Source organism: Leucopleurus acutus, assembly GCF_964270905.1.
Source record: "Leucopleurus acutus genome assembly, chromosome: 19".
Taxonomy (NCBI): Eukaryota; Metazoa; Chordata; class Mammalia; order Artiodactyla; family Delphinidae; genus Leucopleurus; species Leucopleurus acutus.
In genome coordinates, this window is record NC_139161.1 from 26195007 (window position 1) to 26209498 (window position 14492).

A 14492-nucleotide genomic window follows, 5' to 3' on the forward strand; every position below is an offset into this window, starting at 1 on the left:
TAAGGAAGGAGGAGGTTAAAAAGCAAGAAAAGGAGAGGTATTATTATCTCCTTTTAACAGATGGAAAAATTGAGATCCAAGGAGGTTAAGTGTACTCCTCAAGGTCCTAAGATGAGCCACAAGTGGAACTTGCTCTTATGGGCTATATGTGGTCAATAGTCCAAAGCCAAAAGAAGGCAGGATGGTTTTCTAGACTTACTTTTTTCGCCTTTGTCTCTCCTTTAACCTGGAATGATAGATATCTACTACAGCCATCTTCAGAGCTATAAACAAACAAACAAACAAACCCTTACATATAAATAAAGCCAAGACAAGAAGAAATCTTTTGCCCAAGCTGTCCTAAACTTTCAACCTCATACTGCTAACTATTCCACATGCACTGGTCTAGGAAATCTGTCTCTTGGAAACAAAAATACCCTAGGATAGTGAATTTCTGTATCAGTAAATTACAGTAAAGTTCTTTTTTCCTAAGTATATGTTTATATGGGATTACGCTATAGATAACAATTTCTGCTTTTTCCTGAACATCTCTTTTGACCATGCTTTGCTATGTATATTATTAGCTTTCATAAAACAGTTCAACAAGGAGTCTGAACTTTAGTAACAAACATATGGACTAGAAATTACATCTGTTAGAGTTTCAGATTAGAAGAAAGAAATACCAAAATCTAGCATGCTGAGCTATGAGCAGATGCACTACATCTGTATATAACTTCAATCACTGGGAAATGACCAGGAATACTTTATCCAGGCCATTCTCCCTTGGGTCTGAGATAAAAATAACATAAATTCTAGCTGGATGACCTGAAGAGATGAATGACCGCAATACTTTTTAAACTTTAAGTATTAAAAAAAAAGTATTAACTATCATGGATCTTTTGTTCATTTCTAACAAGTTCAAAATTTTAAACAACATTGCTTCATTTTTCCTCATAACTGCCCACAAACTAAAAATAATTCAATAATATCAGGTCCAAGATTTAAGGCCATGGTTTTCAAACATTTTTTCAGGTTGCAGAACTCTTTCTATAAATGAACTCTTTCTTGATTTACATGTGTTCCATATAGAAGCATAGGTACCACAGAATGCCCCATACCCTGCCAGTGTTTCCTAATACAAATGCTGGGGAATGATAGGCTCTAGAACGCTGTGCTGGTGGAGATGCGCTTTACATAACTATGTGGTGGGAGAGGAAGGAGGCATGGGGAGAAGAGGAACTGTCTCTGACATGCAGTACAACCAAGTACAAGTTTTATAGTGGACTCTACCTTTACTTCTTATGAGAAAGAGAAATTAGGACGTCAACAGTTCAAGGCAGAAAGAGAAGCAAATAAAATAGCTAAGTAAATAGTTAACATCCACTGAGTATTTATCATGTTCCAGGATCTTTAGGTGCCTTATCTCGTTTATCTACTCAATAATAAGATGAGTTCAACATGAAAGAAACTACCTGAAGATCCAGTGGAAGTTAGTGCTAATTTTGACAAAATATTTCGGTAATTTTTCTAAGACACGAACTTATCATGTTGTTTCTTGAGATTTGTGTGGGAATGACTTAATTAAACAGAAAAAAAAACTGAAGAGACTGTGTTACAGAAAAACTCTATAAATAAATCCTGCTGATAAATGGTTCTGGTGCTTGATCATTTCAGTAGTTTAAACTTGTACAACTGGCCCTGGAGAACAAAGGGAAGGAAGGGAACACAGAGAAACAAATGGGAGAACTGGAATTCTCCCAGAGAAAAATTCATAGTTGAAGCTCTCCCTTGTCTTTATGAAGCACACTCCGATAGCAGCAACTGATTGTAAGATCTTAACTTATAATAACCCAGGGAGGACCACAGCACAGCAGGCAGAACAGAAATGAGAGGCAGACGCTGAAAGAACAAGAATCACAGGTTCATATTCTACTTAAAGTGAGTGGAGGGTCTAGTAAAGCAGGCAAAGACCGAGAGGCTCCTTAGAAACAAACAAACCCAAAGCACCCATAACCTCTCCACTGATGCCAGGCCTCTGAAATCTCAGTTTCGGGGGATGACTAGTCTCCCTGTGACCACGCTGGGGACTGATAACAAAGTTTCCAAACGGCTGGCCTTAAAATATTTCAAGAAGTGGGCAGAAGTCAGAGGCAGCTCCTTCCCACTGCAGTGTATTTCTAACATTGTTCAAAATAGCTGGCAACATGTTTCTGTTTTCCTGACAGAAGGCACCTACTGCTTGCTTGGCAAGAAAACCTACTCAGAGGCCTTAACTACAGGGAAGCCAATCAAAATCCCTACTGCAAGCGCACAAGCACAAACCTGTGACTCAGGTATTCCCCAGAAGCAAAGCTTTTTAAAAGTCATTTCCCCCCAAAGATTTTGGCCGAGATGTACGCACGTAGTGCTATGACGGAAAGCCAACCAAGTGACCTAATGGTTAAAGTCAGCAACTAGGAAGCCTTAGCCAAGTCACTTCACTCCTTTGTGCATTTCTCTGAAAGCAGAATGGGAAAATATCTATTTCCACTTCTCAGGAATGTGGTTAAGCTATAGAAGATAAAAAATGTGAAATCTAAAAAGAAAAAAAAAAAGGTTCAAGGTTGTAGAGACATTAAGTATAGCACAGTATTAAGAGCACAGACTCAAGATGGCCCTGCCACTTGCAGGTTACCTCTTGACCTCAGGCAAGTTACTTGAGATTTCTACTCCTCAATTCTCCCATCTATAAAATGGGGGTAATAGTAATAACACCTAACCCAGAGAGTTTTGTGAGGATTAAATGAGTTCATGTGTGTCAAGGACTTAAATGGTACCTGGCAAACAGTAAGTGCTATACGTATTAGCTATTATTATTAATAGCATTTATGTCTAAAAAGTCCTAAACATGAAGCAGCCAAATCACCATCAAGGGAAGGGCACTGCCGATAGGTAGGTAACAGGCACAGTGACCAGGCTGGACCTCTGACTGACTAATTGTTAAAGGCTCTAAAGGCTGACAATACAGACCAAAGAAAGAAAATTTGGGGGGAAAAAGTGGGGGAGTATCCACATCTGGCCAAGAAATTTTGCTGAAATTGGCTTTCCAAATAGAAGGAGAGTAAACTGCTCTAATGTGCAACCCTGAGAAGTGCTGAAAACACAGGCCCAGTGCAGAGGAAGGAGCTCATGATGCCTCTTGCTTGCCTGGGTTATGGGCCAGCAATGATTAGAAGATGCCGCATGCAGGGCTTAGCACCTGTGAAACTCTGAGAAAGAAGAGTCCACAAATTTAGGAGAGATTTCCCCAAATGAAAGCAGATGGAGAGCGATGTCCCCTAAGGAAAAGGAAACTATGCTGTGTGTCTGCACTGACATCCCACAACATGCCACAGGGAGCGCCGAGTTATGTCTTTTGCATCTCTCTCTCTGGACCAATAATTTCTGCTTATTTCAATAAAATACGAGGAGGTGTCATTTAGGGATCTCAGAACCTCCTTATTTTCTTCCTTAGACACTACTTCACATGCAATATCTTTTGGGGGCTCATTCTGAAAGACTTCTGGTATGGTGGAATGTAATTACATGTCCCTCCATTGTGTCCCAGGCCTCTGTAATGGACCATTTAAACCCCCTTTATTAGACAAATTCCGTGAATCACAGCAAAAGTCTTGGGTGAGGAAAAGAGCTTCCTGGCATCACCCAATTTTCTAGATGCAGTCTTTCTAGGGGATGGGATACAAAGCCCAGCCAAACAGTTTACTTCCTTCTAGTAGTTGTAAGTGAGGAAACGTAAAAGGAACGTTATTAATGCTCAGTAATATTAGGAGTATAATGGTATAATGGAATGGCAATAACACCAATCTGAATTATGTACCACGTTTCATTGGAGACATTCACCCTGACTAATCAGCATCATCTGTTCTTTGCTGGCCAGGGACACAAAGAAACAGCATGCAAATTTCCAAAGACTTGCCCAAGATCACAGTGACTCAGAAGCAAGCCTGAGGTTGAATCACTGTCCTGATGTGCGCAAAATATGTGCCCCTCTTTCTGTTCTAGGTGTGCATAGAAAGCTCCTTCTCATTCCCTCCTAGTTTCCTTGGGCTCCTAGTCCCCTTCACTGAGAGTTCCAGGAGAAACTGCTGGAACAATATGTGCCCAACTGGACAGTGGGTCATACTGCCAAAGGAGCTAATATGAGAACTTAGAGCCATAAACAAAGCATCCCTTTGTGGCACCAGCAAGTCATCCCTTTGATCTCCAGTCCTGCCAAACCTCTTTATGACGCTATCACCTTTTAAAAAGCACCCATCTAAACATCTTGCAGTTCACTACTAGAAGGGAGGGAAAGGAGAGGCAGGGATTATTATTATATAAGTGCTGTTAAAACTACTTATGGGGCTTCCCTGGTGGCACAGTGGTTGAGAGTCTGCCTGCCAGTGCAGGGGACGCGGGTTTGAGCCCTGGTCTGGGAGGATTCCACATGCCGCGGAGCAACCAGGCCTGTGAGCCACAACTACTGAGCCTGCGCGTCTGGAGCCTGTGCTCCGCAATAAGAGAAGCCGCGATAGTGAGAGGCCCACGCACCACGATGAAGAGTGGCCCCCGCTCGCCGCAGCTAGAGAAAGCCCTTGCACAGAAACGAAGACCCAACATAGCCAAAAATAATAAATAAATAAATAAATAAATTTAAAAAAACAAAAACTACTTATGTATAACAATCAATAACTGATTCTTAGTTCAAATGAATTAGAATCAAATAACTTAAAAGGCTGTAGAAACTGTAGAAAGAACACAAATAACTAAAGTATGTTATAGGTGTGAAATGCTAACTGAAATAAAACTTGCTAATCAATTGCTTCTTTTTGATTTTTTTCCCTTTTGCCCTCACTTAATTACAGAAGGGACCATAAGTGCACCAGCAGAAATTGCAAATCATGCTTCCACAAAGGATGAAGAGTGAAATTAAATACCAACCATTACTACAGTTTTCTTAATAATGTTGAGGCTTAAGAATGAAGACCTTGGATTAGGGCCTGGAGAAGTGATTCAGCAAGTCCCTTACATAGTTGAGCCATGACTGACATAAGAGATTTTGACTTTCAAAAGTTCAGTACTTTTGAATACTATCTAAAAGAATGATATTTATGAAACTGCTTTTTTGCATTCTGGATAAGAAAGATACAAGCCAGGAAACAATACCATTTTAATTAAAGCTGGTGTGTATGATGAGGAATACTGAATGGCAACCTGCACACTGCCTTCAAGAGAATGACACACGAGGTGAGAATAGACAATAATGTGAATTATCAGGGTTGAAAAGCAGAGATTGACATGGAAGACTGAACAAACACAATGGCTCTAGTGAATGCTAAAGCAGTTTGCTTTAAAGCTTTCCTCTTTTAGTTCAATCTACGTCACTTTGACTTTCCTTAAAGTTGTGTGGGAGAAGAGAAATGAAATTTTGCAAAGAAAAACACTGCTCAAGAAATATGTAGAGAAAAAACTCTAAAGGTAAAATTTTTATGAGGACTCTTTCTTGGTCCCAGATCTGATGTAACAAATATCTAGTCAGCTCTTCTGCGGAGAGAAGAATAAAACTCCCCTTCAAGTGACAGAGGACCAGTTAATGCAACATGAAAACTTGATTTAAAATTCAACAAGGATTCTAACTTGCCTTTCCTACCTGGGATATACATTTAAGAAAAGCAATGAAGATGTTGTTTAGGAAATACAGAATCCAAAGGAGCATTATTCACCTACTGCATCACCCTCAATTCTGGGCTGAAATGAAACAGAAGATTGGGGATTATTTTAAATATGTAGTTCACTGAAAATGGAAAGAAGGAAAAAGACATTCACTGAAAGTCTAACCATCCACTTTTGAAAGCCTTGTTGGCATTAGCCATTTACGTTATAACAAAAGAGTTGACATAAATCCTTAGAGGGTTAATCTTAGATGAGAATTCCGAAGTGCTAAAAATTCAACAGTTCTGAGAAACAAGAGATTTCCAATCTTGGTCTAAAAACTCTTGAACTTCCATTCTTTTCCCCTGCTATGGGAAATTTTGCATAACAAATTATAGTGAACATCTAGTATCAGCAGTTGTTACTTAAGTCCCAAGGTCTTCACCCTGATTCCCTTCCTTTTAAGGAGGCAGTGAGGGCCATTTAACCAATTACCTCAGTGTAGGCTTATCTCAGCCAGAAGAAAGCTTACACAGTCCAAGGGATGGGATATTCCCAACTACCCTTATGTGATCAACATTCTCACCACCATCACAAATGATCTTTCTCATTATGGTCAAATCCCAGCAACAGGGTAAGTTCAGCAACTTAACCACTGTAATTTGGGTCCCATAAGGGGCAGGAGACATGTTTTATTCATTCTTATATTTCTAGCACCCAATACAGTGTCATCACAGTTTGCAATCAATAAAAACACTGGCTGTAATAAAATGTTACCGTGTAAAATGTCCGAGTCATCTTCAACAAAATCAATGTCTCTCAAGTCCCACTCTGCATAATTGTCAAACTCCTGTTTGGGGAAAAAAAATTCCCATCTAAAATCCATCAGCTTTGAGTTTTGCCTTTACAGGAGCCATGCTTTAGAAGCAAATACATAAACACACACGTGCTAAAAAGTACTGAATGGAGTACAAGGCCAGGACAACTGCCATAAGTAAATAAGTCATGGGAGAAAACTGAGAGGCTTTCAGGCAGCAGTGACAGCAAAAAATGAGAAAGTTATGAGTCCAGGAATAAAGCCAAACATATTGTTCTAAAAACTAAAAGTAGTCTGTTCATGAAATCTAACTCAAGAAAACTTAACTCCTACTAGCCCTTCGAGTATTGGGTTGGCCAAAAAGTTCGTTTGGGTTTTTCTGTAAGATGTTATGGAAAAACCCAAACGAACTTTTTGGCCTAACCAATATTTAGGTAAGAAAATTGCCTGCATTAATTCATCTACCTTTTTACCACCATCTAGGGCTCTATTTATCCCATAATATTGCTTACCTAGCTCAATGGGTAGATTTGTTCACGTTCTATTCAATGACTACAATCTGTAGGGGTAGTGTCTCTCAGGTAGCTCTACAATTGCAGCTGCCATGAACAAAATGCTGACCTGGGTGTGGCTAGCAAAATCGTCTGTAGTTTGCTAAACTTTAATTACCTCCAAGAGTACTATAATTGCGGATTAGGTGATAAATCAAGAGACTTGTGACTACATTCACATGGCTTTTAACTCCAGGGCTGAATGAAGAACATGTAGTTTTTATACACATTCATCATTCTTTATAAACTTGTGAATATAGTACAGAGGTCAGCAAACTACAGCCTATAGACCAAATTCAGCCCACTGCCTATTTCTGCAAATAGTTCTACTGGAGCACAGGTCTGCTCATTTGTTTACTATTATCTATGCTGCTTTTGCATAATAATGGCAAAGTTTAGTTCCAACGGAGAATTTATGGTCTACAAAATCTAAAATATTTACTATCTGGACCTTAATAGAAAGTTTGCCAACCCCCGATATAGTACAACCTCGAAACCCCCTAGATGTGGAGTGAAACTTAAGAAATAGGTTTTTGGGGCTTCCCTGGTGGCGCAGTGATTAAGAATCTATCTGCCAATGCAAGCGACACAGGTTCGAGCCCTGGTCTGGGAAGATCCCACATGCTGCGGAGCAACTAAGCCCATGCACCACAACTACTGAGCCCGCGTGCCACAACTACTGAAGCCCAGGCACCTAGAGCCCGTGCTCTGCAACAGGAGAAGCCACGGCAATGAGAAGCCCGCGCACCACAACGAAGAGTAGCCCCCGCTCCCCCCAACTAGAGAAAGCCCGCGCACAGCAACGAAGACCCAATGCAGCCAAAAATAAAAATAAATAAAATAAAATAATTTAAAAGAAATAAGTTTTTGCTCTGAAGAACTTTTACCTTTCTAAAAGAAATATTTACAAATGAGAAAAAGGCACTCAAATGGAGAAAATGTGGCTCCACAAGTTACAGTGCTATGAAAATCTCTTTTTAGTGGTATGGAACCTATAGGTAAGAGATATAGCCTCATCCTGAACAAAAACAAGTTTCTCTTACCTCAATGAAATCTGCTCGAGCTGGCATGTATCCCGCCATGTCCCGAGAAAGCAAGGAGTCAAAGGTAGGTCGGGGAGGGTCATCTGTAGCTGAAAAAATTTAGTTTTTCTTAGTTACTTAATAAGATACTAGCATAAAAAAGTGACACAAAGCGAGTCCTAATTTAGACTCTGAAATATTTTTGTTTGGAGAAAGACAGCGTCTGAGAGGATAAATAAAATGCAAGAGATTTTTATAAAGAAAAAGTAAAGAAAGATAAAGTATTAATGGAAACAAATTGATTTCTTGAAAAGGAAACTAAGACTTAGGGAATCCTCTAAGTAAATACAGAAATTCCCTCTTATTTTTGCTTTCCTAATATGAAAGAAAATCAAGGATCTTTTCTTCAGTATTACGGAACTTAAGTATTTACCCTGTCTGCTTCAGCTCCCTTACCCCTTAGGACCAATCTCAATTTACAAATCCCATCCAACTGACAGGCAAAAAACCCCACTGGATTTGGAGTAAGCCAGAATTGAGTCCAGGCTCTACTGTAACATCCACTAGTCCCATGACCTTGTACAAATTATTTAACCTTTCTGAATCTCAGTTTCCTTGTGTGCAAAACAAAAGCACTTGCTCTGCCTGTCTCACTGGGTTGCCATGAGGAAGAAATGGTCTAAGGCATTTGAGAACAAAGTGCTAACATCCAAAGGGCTATCCAAATAGGAGGTATCATCAGGTTTTGAGTTAGTCACCTATGAAACTGTTTCCAGAGAGTATGAGGAAAGAGGCGGGGAAAGAAAAACATCCATATTTCATTACTCGTGCTCTGGGAGTCATTCAGCAAAGATGTCCATTTATAATTCATCATGGGTTTGGTTACGTTTTGTTAGAAGACCCATGAGTCCCTAAGTCACATAAGATTTAAAAAAAAGAAAACGATGGGCTTCCCTGGTGGCGCAGTGGTTGAGAGTCCGCCTGCCAATGCAGGGGATATGGGTTCGTGCCCTGGTCCGGGAGGATCCCACATGCCGCGGAGCGGCTGGGCCCGTGAGCCACGGCCACTGAGCCTGCGCGTCCGGAGCCCGTGCTCCACAACGGGAGAGGCCACAACAGTGAGAGGCCCGTGTACCGCAAAAAAAAAAATTAATTAATTAAAAATAAAATTAAATTAAAAAAAGACAGCGAAAAGTTTGCTATTATTACCACAACCAAGTGGACAAAAATAACAAATTGCTTCTTGGACTTAACACTGAGATGATTAATTATAATAAGCTAAATACTGAACTCTCTTACTGATACAGGGAGGTACTTACAGTGAAATGGAATGGCTGTGTCAGCAGTTTTTGCCTCCTCTGCTTGCTTCAGGTTCAGCAGGGTAGATGCAAATAGAGGGTTATTGATGAAATGCTTCATGTAGTGCTTCTCACACTCCTCCTTGGTCTTGGTGCACATTTGATTGGCTACATCCTGCCTAGAGTGTGGAAAAAGAGAGAAGGAAGTAGTGCTTTCATTTATACATAATGGTCAAAGCATGGTTTGTTCTTTCCATATTTTACGTCCTACCTATATAATGTCTGGAACTTGACACCTCCAAACTGATATCAGGGAGCTATCAGCAGAACATTGAGACAAATATAAACATAGTACTGGTGCAATCTGATGTTCCAAATCCTGCTATTCCGAGATATGGAAACAATATTTAAAAAGCCCTTTCCTGGACTTCCCTGGAGGTCCACTGGTTAAGACTCTGCCCTTCCAATGCAGGGGGTGCGGGTTCGATCCCTGATCGGGAAACGGAGATCCCACATGCCTTACGGCATGGCCAAAAAAATAAAAAGCCCTTTCCTTTCTACCAAAAGAAAGGAAGACCACTAGAAAATATGTAAGCTAGGCTCCACCGAAAGAATTGCTATAAATAATAATAAGCCACTTCAGAACATTTAAAATGTACATAAGAGTAGTTTTTTTTTTTGCGGTACGCGGGCCTCTCACTGTTGTGGCCTCTGCTGTTGCGGAGCACAGGCTCAGGATGCGCAGGCTCAGCAGCCATGGCTCACGGGCCCAGCCGCTCCACGGCACGTGGGATCCTCCCGGACCAGGGCACGAACCCGTGTCCCCTGCATCGGCAGGCGGACTCTCAACCACTGCGCCACCAGGGAAGCCCCAAGAGTAGTTTTATATTCACATGTTTTATAGTTTACAAAACACTTCACATGAACAGACATTTCTTTACTACAGGTCTCACCACAGACCAAGCTCTCAGCTAGAAATATTCACAACATAATTTAAATAAATCCTAGTATTAAGTATGTAGTGTATTTACTATCTCAATTTCACAGATGAAAAAATGAGGCCCAAAGAGATTAAGAAACTTGCTTAAGAACACAAAGCACATAAGTGACAAAGCCACTTAATTTTTACTTAAGACCTCTGACTCCTGGCCCAGATGATGGAAAGGTAGAGGTGAAATCTCCCCAAGTCTGCTCTCAACTTCTCTCTTCCATAGTACTTCACTTGTCCTTTTCCTAAGCCATTACTATGCTCTGCTTTGTGTACTTCAATCATCTGTACATATATTTTGATTCCCCTACTAGACTATAAGCTTCTTGAGGTCAGGATACATGTCATAATTCTTGGCTCTAGCATCCTCACCACCAAGCTTAGTGTCTTACCCACAGCGGATAGAGAAACAATGGTCTTTTTGTGGTCTTTGCTGAGAGGGAAGGGGGACAAAGAGGATTAGCCTATTTTACAGTTAGAATGGTAGGCAAAAAGTGAAAAACCAGGCCAAAGATAACTAGCAAGCGAATGATCACTTTTCCTATCTTCTTTGGTATTCCCATAGTAAACAGTATTTTATGATACTTAATAAATGTTGAATGAATGGATACGGGCAAAATGTGAACTGAACTCAACTCTCCTTCTTCAAGGCCCTGGACGTAAGGGAGGCAGCACAGTATTATTCTATTAACATCAGGATAGATTATCTACACTAGGAAGTCAGGACAAGGAAGAGCTAGCTAAGGGCCCTTCACTAATAAACTATGTGGTCGTAAGAAGTCATTTTAACTCCCTAAGCTTCAGATTCTTCATGAACAAAATATATTTAAAAATGCTTCCGGGGCTTCCCTGGTGGCGCAGTGGTTGAGAGTCCGCCTGCCGATGCAGTGGACACGGGTTCGTGCCCCGGTCCCACATGACACGGAGCGGCTGGGCCCGTGAGCCATGGCCGCTGAGCCTGAGCATCCGGAGCCTGTGCTCCACAACAGGAGAGGCCACAGCAGTGAGAGGCCTGCATACCGCAAAAAAAAAAAAAAAAAAAAAAGCCTCTGCTGGGACTTCCCTGGTGGTGCATTAGTTAAGAATCCGCCTGCCAAGGCAGGCGACACATGTTCGATCCCTGGTCCGGGAAGACCCACATGCTGTGGAGCAACTAAGCCCATGAGCCACAACTACTGAGCCTGCGCTCTAGAGCCCACGACCCACAACTACTGAAGCCCGCGTGCCTAGAACCCGTGCTCCTCAACAAGAGAAGCCACTGCCATGGGAAGCCCGCGCAACACAAGAAATACCCAACTCAGCCAAAATAACTAACTAAATAAATAAAATCATTAAAAAAAAAAAAAAAGCCTCTGCTATCTAGTTCACAAAATGAAATCATCGGTGTGAAAATACTCCCAAAAGGTAAAAATGAAAGTGGTGGTATTATTAGTAAGCAGTGTCACCTCACATGGCAACAGCCATGAGTGCTATTCAGTTCTTGCAGGTATCTACAAGCTAAAAACAGGGAATGAGGATAGGCAGTCTGTCAAACTTGAATCTCAGGTAAGCCATGGTTGTCTAAAGTCTGACTCACTTAAATGACGAGGGCACCTACAGCCAAGAAAAATTCAGAAATCAGAAAGGAGCAATAACTAATAAGTCTAAACTTCCCCACTATTCAGAAAGGAATAACCAACCTTCCTTGTGTGGATATGTCCAAAGCAGCCCTTTAGAGCTATCGAGTCATGGACCACTAAACATCTCATAGCCGTGTGAGGCATTTAGGCCTTGGAAAATAATGTGCAGAGGGGAAGAGGACTTGTCTCTAAGTCATGGGTCAATAGAAAAGCAACATATGGCCCCCAAACTCCTTTTCCTGAGGCTCCTCCTTTTACCCTCAACAGCACCTTCTTTTTGGAGCCCACTAGCGCAGGAGAACCCTTACTCCCAAGCTCTTACCAATTTCCAAAGCCACAGTCCATCACAGCTTCTAAAAGGGCCATTTCTTCTTGAGCAGTCCAGCTGGGGTCAAGAACAGGAAAATCTGAGGTCTAAGGAAGAAAAAGTTTGGCCTAAGAACAGACACAGAAATGGAACCCGGCAACCCCAAATGTAATCCTAATTATAGTCAAATGGCTGTCATTCTCATGGTATTGAGAGGTGCCTACAGTACATTCTTATTAGCTGTCCACACCCCCCCACCTCTACTTCCACCATTAGCTACAAGAGTCTACAATAAATATTATCAACGATAAATGCCACTGTAACTCAGGCACAAATATGTTTTTTAAACTTAGCAAAAAGGTAAAGATAAGTATTATAGTATGTTCCCATTTAGCTAAGAAAGATAGGAATACAAATATGCATATTTCTATCATTTAAAATGCAAGAATAAACCATATATTAAAACCAAGGTTACCTATGGGGGAGGGAGGGAGGAAATAGGGTGGAAAGGACAAGGATAGAAGCTGGACCTCTCTGAATATTCCTTGTTTGTAGACTTGACTTTGAAAACATAAACACTGTACATTAACTATTAAATTTTAAAATCACAAGAATCAAAAGCAAAATGACATAAACCTGTGAATTAATTTTAAGGCATAATCACACAGGAAGAAACAATCCCAAGTGACTAAAACACAGTAACTTGACTATTTATTTCTAGTAGAATATACCTTAAAAGTAAAAGGAACTGCCAAAAAAATCTTAAACTGTTTTCAAGTAGTGTTGGTACAGTTGTTCTGAGATTATTACATGTTGATATGCTGTGGGGTAAAGCAAATAAGTAACTGTATTGGTGTCACTGCACAGTGGGACTTGGAGCTTGGGGGAAAAAAAGAGATGTAAGATCTATGAGGCTATGTAAAACCATGTAGTCTTGTTATTTGAATTGAAAGTTTTAGTATGGGGACTTCCCTGGTGGCACAGTGGTTAAGAATCCGCCTGCCAATGCAGGGGACATGGGTTCGAGCCCTGGTCCGGGAAGATCCCACATGCTGAGGAGCAGCTAAGCCCGTGCGTCACAACTACTGAACCTGCGCTCTAGAGCCCACAAGCCACAACTACTGAGCCCGCGTGCCACCACTGCTGAAGCCCGTGTGCCTAGAGCCCATGCTCCGCAACGAGAAGCCACCGCAATGAGAAGCCCGGGAACTGCAACAAAGAACAGCCCCCACTCACTGTAGCTAGAGAAAGCCCGCGCGCGGCAACGAAGACCCAACGCAGCCAAAAAAATAAAAAATAAATTAATAAATAAATTTAAAAAACAAGAAAGTTTTAGTATGAACTCATGATGTATTTGTCTTAAAACAATAATTTCCTATATAGAGAACTAGTGATTACCAGTCGGGGAGAGGGGGGCACAATACAGGGGTAGAGGAGTGGGAGGTACAAACTACTGGGTGTAAGAGAGGCTACAAGGATGTATTGTACAACACAGGAAACACAGCCAATATTTTGTAATAACTGTAAATGACGTGTCACCTTTAAAAATTGTACAAGAAATTAAAAAAAAAATTCCTATCACTGTTCAGTGAAAAGGTCTAGAAAAAATGACAAACCCAGTAGCAATTAACACTTCTAGTACCCAGTATGTGGTCTCTAAATACAATTTCCCACTAAAGGAACCAGGGCTCCTTGAAGAAAAAGGCAATTCCAGGTTTGGGTAGGAAATGTACAAGATGAGACTGGAACACTTCATTACACTGGAAATCAAAGAAACTCTCAAAGACGAAAAGAGTCCTGTCAAAAGGATTCAGAGGTCAACTTGTAGAGGCTCCCACTGACCAAAAATGGAACATTCTGAACATTAATAAGAACTGCAAAGGATTACAACACATTAAACATTCTAAATATCTAGAGGATGCCAGGGAACCAACTCATACTTTGAAAACTAGTAAATAATGGAAATAATTTATCCTGCCCTTCTGTACAAACTTTACCTCAGGGTGACCACATAGACAATAAACTTTCTTTTTATAGAATTATTTAATCTCATAAATTAAAAGGAGTGATAGAAGTGAAAGACAACTATGTATTTTGCAATCCCAGAAGAAAAGATCTAAACAATGATCATGAATGAATCTGATACAGCCAGTATATATTAACTACTAATTTATAGGAAACACAGAAGTCAGAGGAACACGTTAGTCAGCAAAATCTAGACTGCAGTAACATCCATAAGAT

General features: G+C 40.7%; 1 protein-coding gene across 1 annotated transcript in view; it reads right to left on the bottom strand.

Annotated features, from left to right (window-relative positions):
* The window catches only part of TADA2A (transcriptional adaptor 2A), a 47256-nt gene that overhangs the window by 13913 nt on the left and 18851 nt on the right, over positions 1 to 14492 (bottom strand). The window contains exons 5-9 of the mRNA XM_082860118.1: positions 12267 to 12358; positions 9359 to 9516; positions 8061 to 8149; positions 6427 to 6499; positions 200 to 263 (exon numbers count right to left, since the gene is read on the bottom strand). Coding sequence (XP_082716244.1) covers positions 200 to 263; positions 6427 to 6499; positions 8061 to 8149; positions 9359 to 9516; positions 12267 to 12358 — 476 coding nt within the window. The remainder of the gene's footprint in view (positions 1 to 199; positions 264 to 6426; positions 6500 to 8060; positions 8150 to 9358; positions 9517 to 12266; positions 12359 to 14492) is intronic.